Source organism: Juglans microcarpa x Juglans regia, chromosome 7S, assembly GCF_004785595.1.
Source record: "Juglans microcarpa x Juglans regia isolate MS1-56 chromosome 7S, Jm3101_v1.0, whole genome shotgun sequence".
NCBI classification, from domain to species: Eukaryota; Viridiplantae; Streptophyta; class Magnoliopsida; order Fagales; family Juglandaceae; genus Juglans; species Juglans microcarpa x Juglans regia.
In genome coordinates this window covers 9,476,069-9,493,556 of record NC_054607.1, presented here as the reverse complement: position 1 = coordinate 9,493,556, position 17,488 = coordinate 9,476,069, and the positions used below count along the sequence as shown (strand labels likewise).

Here is a 17,488-nt window from a genome sequence, read left to right as displayed (position 1 = left end):
AGGGACCCTATTTTATGTGGGAAGACAAAAAGTGGAAGAGATTTGTAGTTTTTTGGGTGCTCAAAAATCTGGTCATGATTTGCTTATTTGGCTACATAATAAAGATGGTGGCTTCTCCACTAAAAGTGCATGGCAATGTATTCGGCTTACTGCACCAGCTGTGCCTTGGGCTAAATGGGTGTGGCACAAAGCTTTACCAAAAAAATTTCAGTATTAATGTGGAAGGCTTTTCACAACAGTTTAAGTGTTGATGATAGATTGCGGAGAGTTGGTATTCCGATTACTTCCAAGTGTAATTGTTGTGAGCTAGAAAGTTATGAGGATTTAAATCACGTCTTGGTTGCAGGTGATTTGGCTTCCGGGATATGAAAGCAGTTTTCTGTTATCTTGGGCATTCCTTATGACCCAAATAAAAGCTGGTTTTAACTGGTGCTTCTCTGGTTTCGTCGTGCGTCTACCAAATCCCAGGTGGGTTCAATTATGGGTCTTCTTGCTTCTATTATTATTTGGAAGTTGTGGCAATGCAGGTGTAAAGCAAGGATGGAAGGCAAATGTATCTCAATGGAGGAGCTTTGGAGATCTATGTGTGCGTGGCTACGGAAAGTGCAAACAAAGTTGCCTAAATTTACGAAGTCTGCTTTTGCTAATGAGGAGCGGTTGAGAGAGTTGAATATTCAAGCTATTTCGATTCAATCCGTGTAGGTTAAAATGGTTTGTTGGGTTAAGCCTAGGCATGGAAGATTTAAATGAATATTGATGGGTGTAGTCTCGACAACCCAGGGAGGTTAGGCGCAGGAGGAGTAATCGAGGATTTTCGTGATGATATGGTGTTGTCTTTTTCGTGCTATCTTGGGGCGGGTTCTAATAACCTTGCGGGGTTGAAGGTGCTGTTAATAGGTTTAAAATATTGTCGTGCTTTGGGTCTCCATCAGGTGGACATTGAGTCTGATTCTTTGGTTTGTGTATCTTGGATCCAGAAGAAGTATTGTGGAGTGTGGTATTTAGAGGATTTTTGGGAGGAGGCTAAGAGATTGTTTGAAGGTGCGGATTTTGTTATTGCTCATGTCTATCCAGAAGGAAATGCACCGGCTGATTATTTAGCTAAAATGGGAGCTCGAGGTTCGACTTGTGTTTGGAGATCTCTTCTGCATGTGCCTAGACTTCTTAAAGATTTGATTCGCACAGATAAATTGTCTTTACCTTATCTGAGAGGTCATTAAGAGGTCCTTTTCTTTTTTAAGTGAGTTTTTTGTGAGGAGGTTTTTTTTTCCTTTTTTTTTTTTATTTTTTTTTATTGTTGATTAGTCTTTTTATGCTTGTTATGTAACGAATGTATTCCTCCGTAGCAAGTAAAGGTTTTTTTATTAATAAATTTGGAAATGAGTCACTCGTAGACATGTGATCTCTGTCTCTTTAAAAAAAAAAAAAAAAAAAAAAGGACCCTATTTTATGTCATTAATTGAGAAGATCATGCAGACATTTTTCATTTTCCTCTACTACCCTTTGGTGATTTCCCCAGTTTGTGCTGGTGGTTTTGGGATCATAATTCGCAATTTCACTAGTCACATTATAATCCAAACACTTTCTTCAACTAATTCTCAGATAAGATTGTATAATGTACGGTATTGCTAATAGGATTGTAATTATAATCTGGTATCTATGTAGCAAAACTCTGCAACAAATGTATATTCATGTATATGAAATTTAACACGATATCACAGCCGTTCTGTTTATGAATCAAAAAAAAAATTCCAAATGTACTTACGATGTCCATACAAACACAAGCAATTCACTTATATTAGAAATACAAATATTATTAGAAATACAAATTATTTCAAAGTACATGCAGGAGGATTTTGTTTGCCCGAAATGGTGGGATTGGCATTAGTACATTGGGATGTTGCAGGGCCGTCGCTTCCCTGGTATGCGAGGTCTATGTCACTAATCTCCACATTCTCACATGGTACTTCATTGCTGCATAAAAGTTTGACGGCCTCCTTAGTTTGAGAGGTGCCTCGTATGTTTTTGAAGCTAACCTCGCTGATCTTAATCTTTGAGGGAATCTACAACCAAGAAACACAACAAAATACTTATGATATGGGTAATATTTCTTAAATTTTGAATATGAAGATAATAGTATGAAACTAGTACTTTGTGATGTAATCACCTGTGCTTTGCATTGATTCCATGGGCAGTACACCTGATCTATGATGACAGGATTGCTAACATTTTTCATGTAGATGTTCTCAAAATGCATATTAGAGACAATGCCAGGCAACGAAGCAGGCCATGTTTTGATTCTTACACCATTCATCGTATTTCTTAGGTTGCAATCAAGAACTTTGACCCCGATCACAGGTTCTTCATTCTCGTACTTACCAAGACTTCCTATGCTAATTCCATGGCCAGGTCCACAGGCAACTTTTTGGATAAGTATATCCCGATTTCCATCACCAAGAGAAATACAATCATCACCGGTTCCGATCTTCGAATCAATTATATTAATTCCAGTTGATCGCCCCATGTGGATTCCATCAGTATTAGGGCTATCTCCAGGTGCTCTGATATTTAAATGGAATAGGGTAACATTTTTGCATGCAAAAACATGCAAGTGGAACTGTTTGCTATCCAATGATGTTATGCCCCGAATCATTGAATTGGTGATAAAGTCGAACCGTATGTTCTGTTCATTTTTAAAACATTATTAAGCTCCACAAGGTTAAAGTGTAAACATTGCTTTAAGGGTAGGACTGATAAGGATGGAATGGAAAATTTTGACAAAAATTAATTAAAGGTAGAAGTCATGAACTTACAATTGGGAGGGCACCATTGTATTTACCCCAAACAGATTTTCCTTGGCCATCAAAAGTTCCATTGCCTGACAAAGTTAACTGGTCTACACGTTCAAAACTGACCCAACTACCCCATTTGAAAAAACTAAGGTCTCCTGGAGCCTCTAAGGTGCCTCGAACTTTAAGCTCAATGGGACCCTTGCATGGACCATTTAATTGCACCGGGCCCAACCTATACGTCCCAGCTGGTACCACAACTGTACTCTGACCCGGCGTTGCACATGCATCCTTCCAAGCATTTGTCAAAGGCTACATGCAAAATGATTAATCATGAAACTGAGTTTAATTAGCACAGGAAGCAATTAGCAGAAAACATATACTTTTTTCTTTTTAAATCTCAAAGTATTGTATAAGTTGGTTGGGAATGCATTAGTGCGTACCAGGGTGATATCCTCATTAACCTTTCCTCCATACTTCTTCACAATATTAAAGACGGCTGGTTTGGCATTGGCAGTCGATGTTAGGAAAAACAGAAGTACTGATAGGGTTTCAATATTCAATTTCAAACCCATATTGAAATTCTTGAATCGTCTGAGGTTGTAATTTGTATGCGAGATGATCAATATTGAGTAATTTGTATGACATGATTTTAAGTATGGGTTGGTTGGGGATATATATAGTGGAGTAGAGAAGCTAAGCACCATTAAAACTCAAAACAATTACTTGCTAATTATGGTGATTATGCAATATATGATACTCCAAAGCGTGAACACGGTTTCACCTAATTCAAGTCTGTTGATCAATCATTAATATATAAGAATGATATTTGTAGTGATAGAGTGCGCAAGCACCACACACTCCTTTTAAAAAAAATGAATAATATAAGACCCACATGAAAAAAACTAATTTTTTAATAGTAAATCCCACTCAATTGAACATCACATGAGTTAAAAATGGAGTGGACCGTTGTTCTTGAGTGTGCGATGAGGGGTCATTACTTGCTTTGGAGGTTGGGATCGTTCTTGCCCCAAAAGAAATTAACAACAAATTAAGAGCAATTGTTAGTACAGTTGGTTCTATATATAGCCAATAGTTTTCGGGGTTATATATGTATATATATTATAACAGAGCCTAAATTAATGTGGCTTTTGATTAATGGAGAGTTATGCTAGCTAGCTAGCACATGACATGTGTTGGTAAGAACCGATGAAATACATTATGGAAATTAATTAAGCACGGCATGCATTTCTTGTATTACATTAATTAATTATTTCCGTAAATCTATAAATGTATAATTTTAATTTTAGGCAAATAATTTATATAGTTGAATCACGTGATATATCATGACCTTATATATTAATTCTCCTAAAAAATATTTTCGTTTGATTCGTTTAAACTTAAAAACAATTTTAAAATCTAAAAATAGAGGCCGTGATCTGGATCATGATCAATCATTTTTAATTTGTTGATTTTATATTATTTACCCATAATATATATATATAAATAAGAGTACGATTAATTAGCTTTTTGTCCATTAATCCCTAATTTGTTTTTGTACAAACTTCTGATTTCATTCAAAGTTCAAGAACATAAGAAAACTTACATTAACATACAATTCCGATCTCTTAATAAAGTCAGGATAGGAGTGCCACCATTGCCCTGTCTTCCCACATGAACAACCTCATGATAATCCTAAAAACATATTAGGAGACAGTACTGAATTTCCATTATCAAAGGCCCGAGTAGTAAAATTAGGTTCATGAGACCTTATAGTTTCAATAACAATCAAAGAATCACCTTCCAATATTAAACCAGAAAATCCTAATTGTAAAATCATCTACAAACCTTGCAAAGCAGCTAAAGCTTCTATGTCATCCACATTAATGACCCATATTTCCTTCCTACCAAAATAAAAGAAAAAAAAAAAAAAAAAAAAAAGCAGTGAAGCCCAGATCTGACAAATAGTGAAGCACAAACACAGAGCATGAATTTGATCTTCTCGCTAGAAATGACAATGGGCACACAAAGCATCAGATACAACACCCCATTTCAATAAATTCATATTTGTTGGAAGGCTATTGTTACTAGCTCTCCAAGAAAGATTCTTGACTTGGTTAGATAAAAACAAATTCCATAACTTCATCTAATACTCAGACTTCCTTCCTAACTGTGAACTTTCAGATTGGTCAGAATTTTTAAACATCACCAAAGCAAAATAATACCCTGATTTTACAATATACTTACCACTGTTATTACCACCCCAAACAAGCTTATCAACAGTCCAAGAATGCAAAGGAATTTGAATAATCTTTTCAACCACAAAAGGGGGGAAAACGAATCGGATCTACTCGACGGATATGTAACACCCCCTTCCCGTAGGCTAGGAGTGTCACGTACTTTTCATAAAAATAAATCCGGCAAGAGATCTCAAATTTCATAAATGAAATTAGAAATTTATTTTGTAGAAAAAGTCTAATAAATTGTCTTCCAAAAACATTAAATGAAATAAACTGAACAAAATTCATGTCATAAAAGCATATTTTATTTTAGAAAGTCTGAACTAAAATCCTTCTATTCCTGGCCTGCCTGCTCGTATTCATCATCCTCACCTGAGTGGTTAAAAAATATGAAAACAAACAAAAATGAGTCGAAGACTCAGCAAGAAATCCATCACAACGTAAACATAATAAACATAAGGTTTTCATAAAAACTTTCATCCTGAGAGTTTAAATCCATGACTATTCATACTGATACTTATGCTATGCATGACTGATTTAACTGAATTAACTGACTGATCTGACTGATTTATCTGATTTAACTAATTTATCTGACTGGCCAACACACTTAACCCTGTGTGCGAGGTTGTGCACCGGCCCCACATCCAGCGGCCGCAAGGGGAGCTGCTGATAGTATTCTAGCATACTATAGTGGACCACGACTGAGTTCGTGACTTACACATCCACCCTGAAACTGAACTGCATTGATACCATGCATCTGAATGGCCATCTGATTAACTGATCCTATCTTATCTTGCACTTTGAACTTAAGATAGCTTACGTGTCTTATACACATGAGATGCATGACATAATACATACATAATTATAATTTTTGAATCTAAACATGATGCGGAATGACATGATCGTATGCTATGCTGGATGACATGTTTGCATATGACTTAAGTGGTTCATAAATAAATGGATGTCAATGAACTGGCTTGAATAATATTTATTTATAAGCTGAACTGTGATGATCCTAATTTGTGATCAAAATTACTTACCTCGCTGCGTTTGTTCTTGAATAACACTTCGTAACTTGACACATATATGCAATAATAACTATCACTAAATTTGTTTGGGAACAAATAAGTACTAATACCTTACTTAATTAAATTCACATTGTAGAACATAATCAAATAATTATTCTGTTTATCACAAAAATCAATGAATATTGATATCTTAAATTATTTACAATACTAATAGCATATTCTTACTTTCAAAATATAACTTAGTATAACACTTGAGATATAATCAATTCTATTAAAAATAAGTCATAAAAACTTAAATTCTTAAAATAGGTTTCATTTCTTATAATTAACATAATTAAACAAGAAATAATAATATCATTTAAATATTCTTAACATGTTTCTTTATAAAAAAATTTAGAACTTTAATAGCATAAATATACCAACATCTATTAAAGTAGACAGTAGAATCTCATTTAATAAAGCATTCAAAATAATTTAAAAGAAAACCTTTACTGTTGTAATAAGACATCTAATCTTTCAAATATAATTTAACTGTATATATATATATATATATATATATATATATATATATATATATATGAACCCAAAATAATTGGTGGGAACATTTAATTAATAAAAATAGACTCAATCATAATATTATTCAATACTCATAACTTATTCCTTAATTTCTTTTTAAAGTACAACATGATAATTTTATTAACATCCGACTAAATAGATAAAGGAATATTAATTAAAATAATAGGCTCCATAATATACTTCAAAACACATTTTAAATTTCCTAAACATTTCCTTAAACACAATCCAATTGCAATAATCAATCCCCCAAGAGTCCAAGTCCATTTAAAAACATATACTATTTTACAAAAATTAGCCCCTTTTATAAAAAGAAGAAAGCCTGAGGCCCGCGTGAAGAAGTCCACTAGGAACCAGGCTTTCAGTCGGATGGGCTTTAAGGCCCACGGGTCCATTAAGCAATAAAGGGTAGCAACCCTTCAGGCAATACACGGCAAAACAACAAAAAGAAGAAGAAAAACACAGAGAGTTTGAGAGAGAGGGAGAGGTTTTGCGATGGGCTCACTAAGAGAGGGCTGAGTGAGACGGCGGCTCTGGGTGGCTAGAAGTGACCGGCGACGCGACTGGGGGGTCCCTATGGTGGTGCGACACCGAGTGAGGAGAGAGAGAGAGAGAGAGAGAGAGTTTAGAGAGAGAACTATGCTTAACCGAAAACTACTGAAAACAAGAGGAGGCTGGCGGCGATCGAGGTCTTACCGGAAGGGAGTGGGTGCGTTGGGGCTGAGCTGGTCGGCTGTTTCTGGCTCCACGGGTGGTGCTCCGACATCCTATGGTGGTCAGCGGCGGTTGGGTAGAACCTAAGGCTTCAGCGAAATGTGTTCATCCTCTGGGTATTTCAGAAACAAAGGATTTTCGTGGGGGCTCACGAGTTTCTCATCTCATATACGGGTAAGAACAATTTATAATGGTAGACGATAGAGAAAAAATAAAAAGAAATCTAGATGAGTAGAGACGTGCATGTGAATGAGAGTGGAGACGTGCGGAGTGGAGATCGTTACTAGTCAACAGAGTCGGTTTTCCACTAGAATGTTATCAACAAACATTGAGAAACGTACGGGTTTGAGATTTAAAGTGTTTAACTTAGAGGCTGAAACAAGAGATGAGGTTTAGTGGAGATAGAGAGAAATAAACTTTAAATTTCAAACCAAACTCTCGTAAACGTAATCTGATACAATTTAGTAATCATTATTAAAACAAAACTCTAGCAATTTCAAATAAAATTATAATAGTAATTATTAAAATAAATAAAATCTGATAAAACTATAATCATAATAATAATAGAAAAATTTTACTAGAAAATTTACTTATATACCCTAAATCCAAGACTAGTATGTTACAGGATATGATAGATGTTTTTAACCAATTCTTCCTTCCAAGATCGAGATGAAAGATTAAACAACATATTAACAGTCGCTTCCAAAGGTAATAACCGAGAAGGTTGAGACCCAAGAGATTCTAACCTTGTTCATACCCATCGATCTTTTCAAACATTAATTCTATCATCATTCCCAACTCGCCAAGGGTATCCCTTGATAAGAATATCCTTCGCTTCACATATACTCCTCCACACATAGGAAGGATTACACCCAATAGTTGACCGTAAAAAAGAAGTATGGGGGAAATACTTGGCTTTAAAAGTCTTATACAACAAGGAATCAGGATTCGTCAACAATCTCCACCCTTGTTTAGCAAGTAATGAAAGACTAAACATTTCCATATTATGGAACCCCAGCCCTCCATGCATTTTAAAAGCACAATCTTAGCCTAACTAACCTAATGTATTTTAGGTTCAGATCCATGCCGTCCCCACCAAAATCTTGAAAACATGCTCTCTAAATCCTTACAAAAAGACTTAGGCAATTGGAAGCAACTCATAGTGAATGTAGGAAGAGCTAGCTTGGGCCACAACTTTAATTAAAATTTCTCCACCAGCTTGTGATAATAGTTTTTATTTCCAACCTTGGAATTTATCCCAAACACGAGACTTCAAATCCTGAAAAGTTATAAATTCATACTGCAATAAAAAATGGCAAGCCCAAATAACGATAATGTGTTTGAATGGAGTGTACATTCCATATATCCTTGATAGCCTGAAACTCATCCAAACAAATATTTCTACTAATTAATAATTATGTTTTTTCCAGATTTAGTTGCTGTCCAGATGCATTTTCATAAATCTATAGCAAATTTTTTTTCAGCTAGGCGCCTCCACCTCCTGCTAGACATAAATTGTGTTAGGAACTGTTTGGCCAGCTCTTCAAAGCTATCGATCGATCTCGGTCAGAGTGTTCCAAACCATCCTCTCACCATTCCACTTAGGGTCAGAGGAAAATCTCGGCAAGTAATTTCTCTTGGGAAACAATGGAGTGTGATATGTGTCTTGAAGTTCTCCAGGTGATCATCTACTGGATCTTTAGACCCGTCATACATCTCTATCTGTGGCACGACCATTACTTACATGTTGTAAGGCAAATCCATGCAGCTTAGCAGCTGTTCCACTGAGGAAGATCCCCCATCTGCTTCGCCATCTCCTCGTACTTGCCAGCGAGGCTACACAACTCGTCATGTAGCTTATTCTTTTCCACCTCCTCCTTGTTTATTCCTCCATTAGTATGTGCTTCTCCTTCTCCCTGTTCGCTATGACTGGGCATGATAGCGTCACTGAGTTTGGCATTGCGGTACTTCAATTCCTCATTCTCTTTCTTCAAGTTTTCTAGTGCGTCCAACGACATCTTCAACTTTTCTTCTATCACTACTAACCGTGTTTCCATGTCTGCAGGCGTCGCATCTGGGTCACAAGTTGCTTGAGAGCGCGTCATAGTCGGCATGAGGGAACCACGTTGAAGTGTGATTAGAGACTGAAACCACAGACGGCACCACTGTAAAGGACGTGTCCCACCACCGGCTATGACCGTTCACCAATAAATCGTAATGTTAGCGGCATAGTGTGCCTAAGACACCCCCGATGCATAAGTCAACAATAAATGAGGGATAGTAATTTAAGAATGTTCAATCAAATGATTAGAGGGTTATATGTTGTCTCTATATGGTGTGGAGAATATTGGATGAATACTATTAATCGATCAACTTCGCATAAGACTTAGCCATAATAAGGCCTATCCTTGATATCACGAACTTATCTGAGCACCATTCTATCTATATCCACAACACAAGGGTTTATCCGCCCTAATAAATAGGATGAGTAGAGTCCATGCACGATTCACAACTCTTTTGAACAATTATCCTTTACGAAAGATGGGCCTTAGGTGGCCCCTAGCTCGGGCTAAATCAATATTGACTCCTCTAATTTCACTGTCTTTTTCATTATCGTTCTTTGTGGATGTGGTTTTCTTCCAACATTAAATAGCATGCAATCCAATATTAATATATATGTTTTGATTACTTCAGTATATAGGATGCAATCCAATATAATTATGGTTACTGCTATGCAATCCAATACAATTTCTTCAGTAAGATGTGAGTCCCAAATAAGTATTCAGTACTTAACCCTTCGACTTTTAACCTATCTAGCTAGACCAATAACTTTCAGTACTGGAATATATATGATGAGAATAACAGAGATTCAAATTATTTAGGGAATAAAACAAATCTTAAAACATTATCCTCCGATCGAGTACCAATAAATATTGCAAGTTGAGCCAATGCTCTTGGCTTCTGGAAGCGTCTTTAATTTGTAGAAACTTTGACAGCTTTGTTTACAATATGATTATTGTGTATGATCTAGATCTATTTTTTTACCAAAACCTTCAATCGTAACAAGCTGTACAAGCAAAATAATCAAAGAACGTCGATCTCTTTAATTATATATTCAGACCCATCGATCATGGGGCAACATATATGGTTGGAAGTTCCATCCCTTCCATATCGTCGTCATCATTTTCCAATCAATGAAACGTAGGAAATTAATTCCCACATATAAACGCATGATCTTGATCATCATTTCTTTCACAAACTTGTTCTTTTATCAAACGAGAAGTCTTTCGGAGGGCCGAGGTCAATTTCATGTTGCATGCGACCTGTCTGTGGAACAGAAATACTACTTTCGTTGACATCCTTATCGTACTCGACGTTAATTTGGTCGGGTTGTTGGCCGGGGTGATAAGAGGACGAACCCTCGCCGGCTATCCGGTTGTGGCGGTATGACGGGGAGGGAGAATCGGTTTCCCAATATTGTTCAATGTCGAAGTTGGATCTTCTTGGAGATGTGTGGACGCTGTCCATTTCGCTCCGGTAATGGCGCAGGAGATGCACCGGCGACATGTGGTGGGATGGGGTGGTGGGTCTGCTCGACATGGGGGTGACCGAGCCCTTTTGCTGCTTTATATGCTTCCTTGCGGTGTGGTGCCAATTGCGTAGTGCCGCTGCTACTCTTTCGTTGAAGATTGTTGGTTTCATGGTGGAACCCATCTTCTCATTCCATAAGAAAACAGTAAAATCAAGCTTAATGATTTTTGCCCAATTTTTCAATGTCAGATCTATGAACAAGGTGGAGTTTTTACCTGCGTTACAAGGGCATAGAGTGGGAGAGTGACGTAGCTGCACAGAATTTGTACGATGACCCTGTACTCAAAGCGCAACCACGCATACATTCAGTAGATCTTTCATTATTTGATCAATCAAACTGATTCAAGGCTAGAAATCTGAGAAGTTAATTGATAGATCTAGCTAGGGACATACCCCATTGTGATTCTGATAACGATATCCTCCACATGCTCGTGGAAACAAGATTTCAACCCGAATTCATACTGAAGAAATTATAAACATAAAAACAGGAGCTTCTCAGCATAAAGGAAATATATATAATAGTACAGTACTACTGAAACGCTAAAAACTGTTACGTTTGCAGTGCTCAATAGATCGAGGGAGAGCGTGTATATATGTGTGTGTGTGTGTGTGTGTGTGTGTGTGTGTATATATATATATATAGATGTAGTAGCTTACCCAAGCCCATGCGAAGAATGCAAGCTGGAAAGCATTCTGCAATGGAAAATTAAGATATAAAAAAAAAAAAAAAAAAAAAAAAAAAAAAAAAAAAAAAGAAAAAAGGTCACAAAAGATCGAGGTAATTAATATAAGTAATAAACGATAATATAGTGGATTTATTTTTTTAATAAAAGAAAAAAAAAAAGATAGAAAATGAGTTAGAATAAGTACCTGGAAGAGAACAAAGTTAATAAGGTAAAGAAGGAGACGAGGGCGATTGAACCAGAAGAGGTGGTCACCTGGCTGAACTACAGGCACCCCCTTCACAACCTCTCCTCTCTCTTGGATTCTCAATGCCATTTTGGTGATGATCACTTGTAGCTTTGTCCCCACCAATAAGATGATCTGCATGCAGGAGCAGCCTTATTTATTCATGTTTAATTATAGCCGTACGTAGATCTGCATGCAGCTAGCCAGTTACATTTATAGCAGACGTGATCCAAGGGAGTTATATATATTTATGCTTACAATCAATGGGATAAAGGGTAGCCATAGATAAGATTTCCAGCCTGCAATATTAAAATAAATAAATATCAACTACTATATTAAAAAAGTATATAAAAAAAATATGACAAATATTTTAGTTAAAATTATATAAAAATAAATCTATAAACTGACATAGCTTAATACATCAGATTATAAAATTACTTTTATAAATTTATTTATTTTTATATAATCTCTTTATTTTTATAGCAACTTTTAAAAAATAATAATATTTTTCATTGATCTGGCTAGAGTATAATTAATTTCTAGCATTATTCAACGTGTCTGACATTAATGCATTGGAGTTATGATGTTTATTGTTCTTTAATTACCTACCGTGAGTGTTGAATAGTAAGAATATCACCGCGAAGAACCAGATGGGAGGGCTGAAATTTTAGAACCAAACAAAAAAAAAAACAAATAATTAAATTAGTCATCCATAATTAATTAATTGATTAATAATATTCCTGTACATATTTTAACAGATAATGACTCTAGTGATATAATTGACTCCATCTCTCAGAGAATATTATATAAATTAATTAAGGGTCTGAAAGCGTACCTGATTCCCACAACCACCTTGAAATCCTCTTCCAGAGATCTTTTGATATATTTTTGGAAGTCAAACTTCTGATGACTTTGAGGTGCCAAATGTGCCTGTAGAAAGTTAAAAAAAAAACCCATTAAAAAGTCATTATCTTCCTGATCATCAATCATAGGGAAGAGCTAAAACATTACACGAAACGTCATAGCTAGGCGAAGTATTAGCTAGGAACAAAGAAGAAAAATGAATTGCACTGCAAATTGCTAGCTAATCGTCAAATAATTCACTTTTTTTCCTTGTTTTTATAGTTCGAGAACTGAGTAGTATTCTCATAATCTCTCACTACTATTTATTATTTGAGCAGTGCTACTCGTAAATCTCACACCCTGCACACCCACTTAAAAACATATCATTTTACATTTTTATCCTATTTTACTTACAAACATGTTTAGAATTATTTTCATTACGTGATTAAAAAAAATAAAATAACATGTTTTTAAGTAGACGTGTAGAATGTGAGGCTTATGTCTAGAATTTTTCTTATTATTTTATTATTAATTTTTACTTATTTTTTATTATTGTTTAATATTTTATCATTATTCTTTTATTATTATTTACAAAATATTTAAAAATACTTCACTACCTAAACGTAACATTAGTTCATCATGTTTTGACCTTAACAATGCCATGAATTAATAACCAAATATATATAATAATGCTTAATTGCAAGCAAGATATGGACAGGTAGGACTATTAATTACCATGATAAATCCATGTCGCAAGGTCAAGTAATCAACTTTAGGAACCGACCTAACAAACTGCCTGAAGAAACACACCTGCAATTTAAATAGCCAATTAGGACGTACAGACTCGTCGATTGAAGATAGGAACTAAAAAAGGCAAACAAGTTGCACAATACAAACTAAAAGTCAAATGCATGCAATGCGTACGAAGAGGGGAATCGATTCGTGGGCCATTTTTGGAAGCCCACGTCGCTTTCTTTCTAATTAACTGCGTACAAAGACCGTTTTAAGCGATGGCTGCAATTCATAATGGCGATAACTATCACAACATGATGTGCACAGGAAGTGATCGCAAGTGGGACCAATGCATTAAATAGTGGAATTTTATCAATTCCTTAAGAGATCAACTTCGATCGTGTCCTTTACTCCGTCAATTGAAACTCTTGTCCTTCTCATCTAAAATACCATTTAATGAAAAGTGGACAATGTCGATCTTAGCTGTATAACATTATATAATTCATTGTGCTGGTTAGTTGGATACATAAAGTTAATGTTCAATGGAAGATCATCACGAGGGAAAGAGTTCCTTACCATCCACATGAACGTAGGCGTTTTGGTCCAGAAGCTCAAGTGCCTTCTCCCAAAAGAAGTGTCCCTTGCAAACCTAAATCGTTCCGGATCTGTACGTCCCACATACAACATTAATATCAAAAGGGAGTCAAAATTTAAAGAGAAATGATAGTGACAATCGTAAGTACGTAAGTATTGTGTAATTATTTTAAAAAAATTAAATAAATATAAAATTCACATAAAAAAATAATAATTTTTTAATAATAATTTTCACTCTTTTTCAAAATAACTGCACAACGCTCGCATTACTCAAATCTAAATATGTTTACAAGCGCTCTTCATTGAAATTTGGGCTAACCGTGTGAGAACTGGTATTCAACTGTTCTTGTTTCAGTTTCCCAGTGCTTCCAACGTCTCATCTGGAACCAAACAGCCCTTATTAATATTATTCATGTATTTATATATATAATATATATATATATATATGTGTGTGTGTGTATGGCTTTGCCGCGGCCACAGAGAGAGAGAGAGAGAGAGAGAGAGAGAGTTAATGGAGGAATCGTAGGTATATATGTATAATACCTTGGCTCTACCCAAAGCTAGGGTGAGGACGCAGTAGAGGACATGGAAAACAGCCAACACGAAGATAAAAATGTGTAGCTGATGGATACCATCCTTGGATACAAATGGGACTTTATCCTGCAAATTATTATAAGCATGGCAAATTAACATGGACGTTAAATATCAAGGAAAGTAGTACTCCTCCTCCTCCTCCGATCCCAAGACAAATGAAGACAAAAGTCCCAACTTCTACGCATGCAAGCGCGTGGAAACATTTGATTCCGTAGGTTGTCAGTTTGTCATGTAAAAGCAAGCGTTCCCATTATTCAACACGGTTTCATCAAATTCCAAACGTTTGTCTAATTATATTTTGCTTCGTTTTATGTTTTTCAAATCGAATCTTCTACGTACGTAAGCTTTGAAATCATTATAATATATATTTGTTTATGTCGAATCATGTTCAGTGAGAATTAAGACAGTAGTTGCCGCTTTTATAGAAAACATATTTCAACATGAATATTCACAAAAAAACAAACGAAGAAGCTGGAATTAGAGTCTAAACGGATGGAATTAGTCATGCATTGGCTCTTCTACTTTCTTTCAGACTAGAAGGTGTGAAATGAATCAGAATATTATTAGTGTTTCCCACCTTTTCTGCACATTTATCTGTATACGACGCCGACGCCAAAATTCGTCGGAAACTTCCACCAGAATCCGACAACATCAGTAGCTTCCGTCCACCGGTTTCAGAATCCGTTTCCTCGTCCTCCTCCGCTCCTTCCTTCTTGCTGCATGGATGCCACGATGCTCCGAGTGACTTCGATATGCATATGTTAGATATAGGGCTTTGGCCGACTGTGAGGAGCAAGGATATAAATCCCAATAACATAAGCTCTGCAAAACCAAAAAGTAATTAAGCAGAAAAATTGAAAGACTATTTATATATAATTCGAATCTTCGTATACACAGCTTGCTTTCAAAGTTCTAAGATCATCATCGTCTAAAAAGTGAAGATCAACTCTGCGTGGCGTTCGTAGTACCTGATTTGATCTTTTCTAATGCCTCATATAAAGCCCTTTTATGTTTCTTCTTCAACCACTGCAAATTGGTGCAATAATTTCCAATATTTCAGTTCAGAACTCTATATATATATATATATAGTTGATCATGAGCCGCCAATCGAGAATTTCTTAGAATGATTTACAATACCTTTGCTATAAGATGGATGATGTGCTCGATGATTATGGATATTAAAACCAAAACAAAACAGACCACTGCAACAGCCCAAGTTGGAGTTTCTTCCAAAGATCTTCCTCCACTTGCCCCCGCCATGATCCCAACCAAAATTAGTTCCCTCTGATCTGGGAAATCACCAAAATTACTTCCTAGCTAGCTAGCTTGAAAGAACTTAACAAGAAAATATGGGGAGATCTATATATATATATATATATATATATATATATATATATATGTACGTATAAGATGAACAAGAATGGTTTTTGAGAGATGAGAAAGTAGGAATCGTGATATGGATCGAGAACCCGCGAAAGGTTCCTGAAGTATTGGTTTTGAGCAGTACATATATGTACAGTTGAGGGTATCGAGATTGGGCCAAATATATATAAGGAAATAATTATATGAACTTGAAGAATAGAAGCGGCAAGTGGATTCTGTTGACATTTTTGACGCGTAATGAGAGAGAGAGAGAGAGAGAGAGAGAGAGAGAGAGAGAGTCCTAGCTTGACTTGATCAAGATATTCAAATACGGGCTTCCATGAGTCTCTGGTGACCTGCAAGAACATAAATCAATACTTTTTAATCTCCACCGTCGATGAGACTCCACAAGTCATAACCTCATTTGCGATTTTTTTTTTTTTTTTAAATTTTCCGGTGGGTGAGTCCAATAAATACAATAATTTAAAATCTTATCGTTTCTTTTCCTGACTACTGAACAGAAATCCAATTGGACAAAAGGTTAATAATTGAGTCAGTCCACAAAGTATCAGTTGCTGTTTCACATTTGAAACTCCAAATTAAAGGCCCTATTCAATATCTATATATATAAGAAATGCGTTAACTAAAAACAATCTCACAAAAGTAGATATGATAGGTTGAAATATTGTAAAACTATTTTTTATTATAAAATAAATCTAAAATATTACGTGAAGTCAAATCTTTTTATAAGTTTACTTTTATAAAATTTTTAGAAAATAGTTATATTATATACATATATATAAGTAGCGCCTTGACTAAGACTTTGTTTGGAAAGTAAATTCATCTCAACTCATCATTATAATTTTTTTAAATTTTAATACAAAATATAATAAATAATTCAACTTTTTTAAATCTCAAAATAATAATAATAATAATAATAATAAATAATATTTTATTATTTCCAAACGTACTCTAAATCTTGTGGGTGGGGGTGACTCAGTGATATTTGTACCAATATTATTAGTATAAGACGTTTCTGGAGGTTTTCATCTATTCAAACATGGTATCAATTTTCGTAGCCCCGTTCCTTAATTTTTAGGACTTTTTCGTCTACGTCTATGTGGGTGTGTGATGTGATTTTGTGTATTAATTTACCTTCTTTTCCATTAATATATATATATTATATTAGTTATTATATAGAATTGAGGTCATGTCATGGTCGACGACTCGACCTTAACCAACTACGTACGCACCTGCTACATTCATAAAGACTATTAATTAACGAGCTGGTCAAGCTACATACAGCACACAGATCAGGTAAATAATTTGTACAGTCGTAGCATATATTGCAAGTCTTGGGAACTCCTTTCTAGAAAATAGATAAATTTTAAATTCACATAAAAATATTTATTTTTTAATTGTATACTTTATTTTTTTTTAAAAGAAGTGTGAATGGTTTTTACCTTATAATTGTATATAATATTATTATTTATATTATATATATATATATATGTTACGA

At 35.2% G+C, this 17,488-nt stretch overlaps 3 protein-coding genes across 3 annotated transcripts; 1 reads left to right on the top strand and 2 right to left on the bottom strand.

Moving 5' to 3' along the window:
• Positions 1 to 746: 746 nt before the first annotated feature.
• Positions 747 to 1,220, top strand: LOC121240788. Its single transcript, XM_041138321.1, has one exon. It carries the CDS (start codon positions 747 to 749, stop codon positions 1,218 to 1,220), a length of 474 nt encoding a protein of 157 aa, XP_040994255.1.
• A 609-nt stretch (positions 1,221 to 1,829) lies between these two features.
• Positions 1,830 to 3,364, bottom strand: LOC121240787 (polygalacturonase-like). The gene is made up of 4 exons (XM_041138320.1): positions 3,233 to 3,364; positions 2,814 to 3,101; positions 2,168 to 2,683; positions 1,830 to 2,063 (listed from the first exon to the last, which is right to left on the bottom strand). The coding sequence occupies exons 1-4, from the start codon at positions 3,362 to 3,364 to the stop codon at positions 1,830 to 1,832; spliced, it is 1,170 nt and encodes a 389-aa protein (XP_040994254.1).
• Positions 3,365 to 10,430: 7,066 nt separating this feature from the next.
• On the bottom strand, positions 10,431 to 16,298 carry LOC121241603 (MLO-like protein 6). Its single transcript, XM_041139438.1, has 15 exons — positions 15,745 to 16,298; positions 15,576 to 15,633; positions 15,185 to 15,429; positions 14,557 to 14,673; positions 14,333 to 14,393; positions 13,996 to 14,084; positions 13,423 to 13,497; positions 12,680 to 12,774; positions 12,454 to 12,503; positions 12,103 to 12,143; positions 11,806 to 11,979; positions 11,593 to 11,628; positions 11,329 to 11,396; positions 11,151 to 11,211; positions 10,431 to 11,058 (listed from the first exon to the last, which is right to left on the bottom strand). The coding sequence occupies exons 1-15, from the start codon at positions 15,865 to 15,867 to the stop codon at positions 10,597 to 10,599; spliced, it is 1,755 nt and encodes a 584-aa protein (XP_040995372.1). The 5' UTR covers positions 15,868 to 16,298; the 3' UTR covers positions 10,431 to 10,596.
• Positions 16,299 to 17,488: the final 1,190 nt, after the last annotated feature.

What these genes read in the sequence shown, in the direction of transcription:
- LOC121240788 (XM_041138321.1), top strand. Translation starts at nt 747, where the DNA reads ATGAATATTGATGGGTGTAGTCTCGACAACCCAGGGAGGTTAGGCGCA.
- LOC121240787 (XM_041138320.1), bottom strand. Translation starts at nt 3,364, where the DNA reads ATGGGTTTGAAATTGAATATTGAAACCCTATCAGTACTTCTGTTTTTC. An exon ending in ACAATGGTGCCCTCCCAATT is followed by an intron (nt 2,684 to 2,813) that starts GTAAGTTCATGA and finishes AAAAATGAACAG; the next exon opens with AACATACGGTTCGACTTTAT. An exon ending in GGAATCAATGCAAAGCACAG is followed by an intron (nt 2,064 to 2,167) that starts GTGATTACATCA and finishes TCTTGGTTGTAG; the next exon opens with ATTCCCTCAAAGATTAAGAT.
- LOC121241603 (XM_041139438.1), bottom strand. Translation starts at nt 15,867, where the DNA reads ATGGCGGGGGCAAGTGGAGGAAGATCTTTGGAAGAAACTCCAACTTGG. An exon ending in TGCGACATGGATTTATCATG is followed by an intron (nt 12,775 to 13,422) that starts GTAATTAATAGT and finishes AACTTTCTACAG; the next exon opens with GCACATTTGGCACCTCAAAG. An exon ending in TCTATGCCCTTGTAACGCAG is followed by an intron (nt 11,059 to 11,150) that starts GTAAAAACTCCA and finishes TGGAATGAGAAG; the next exon opens with ATGGGTTCCACCATGAAACC.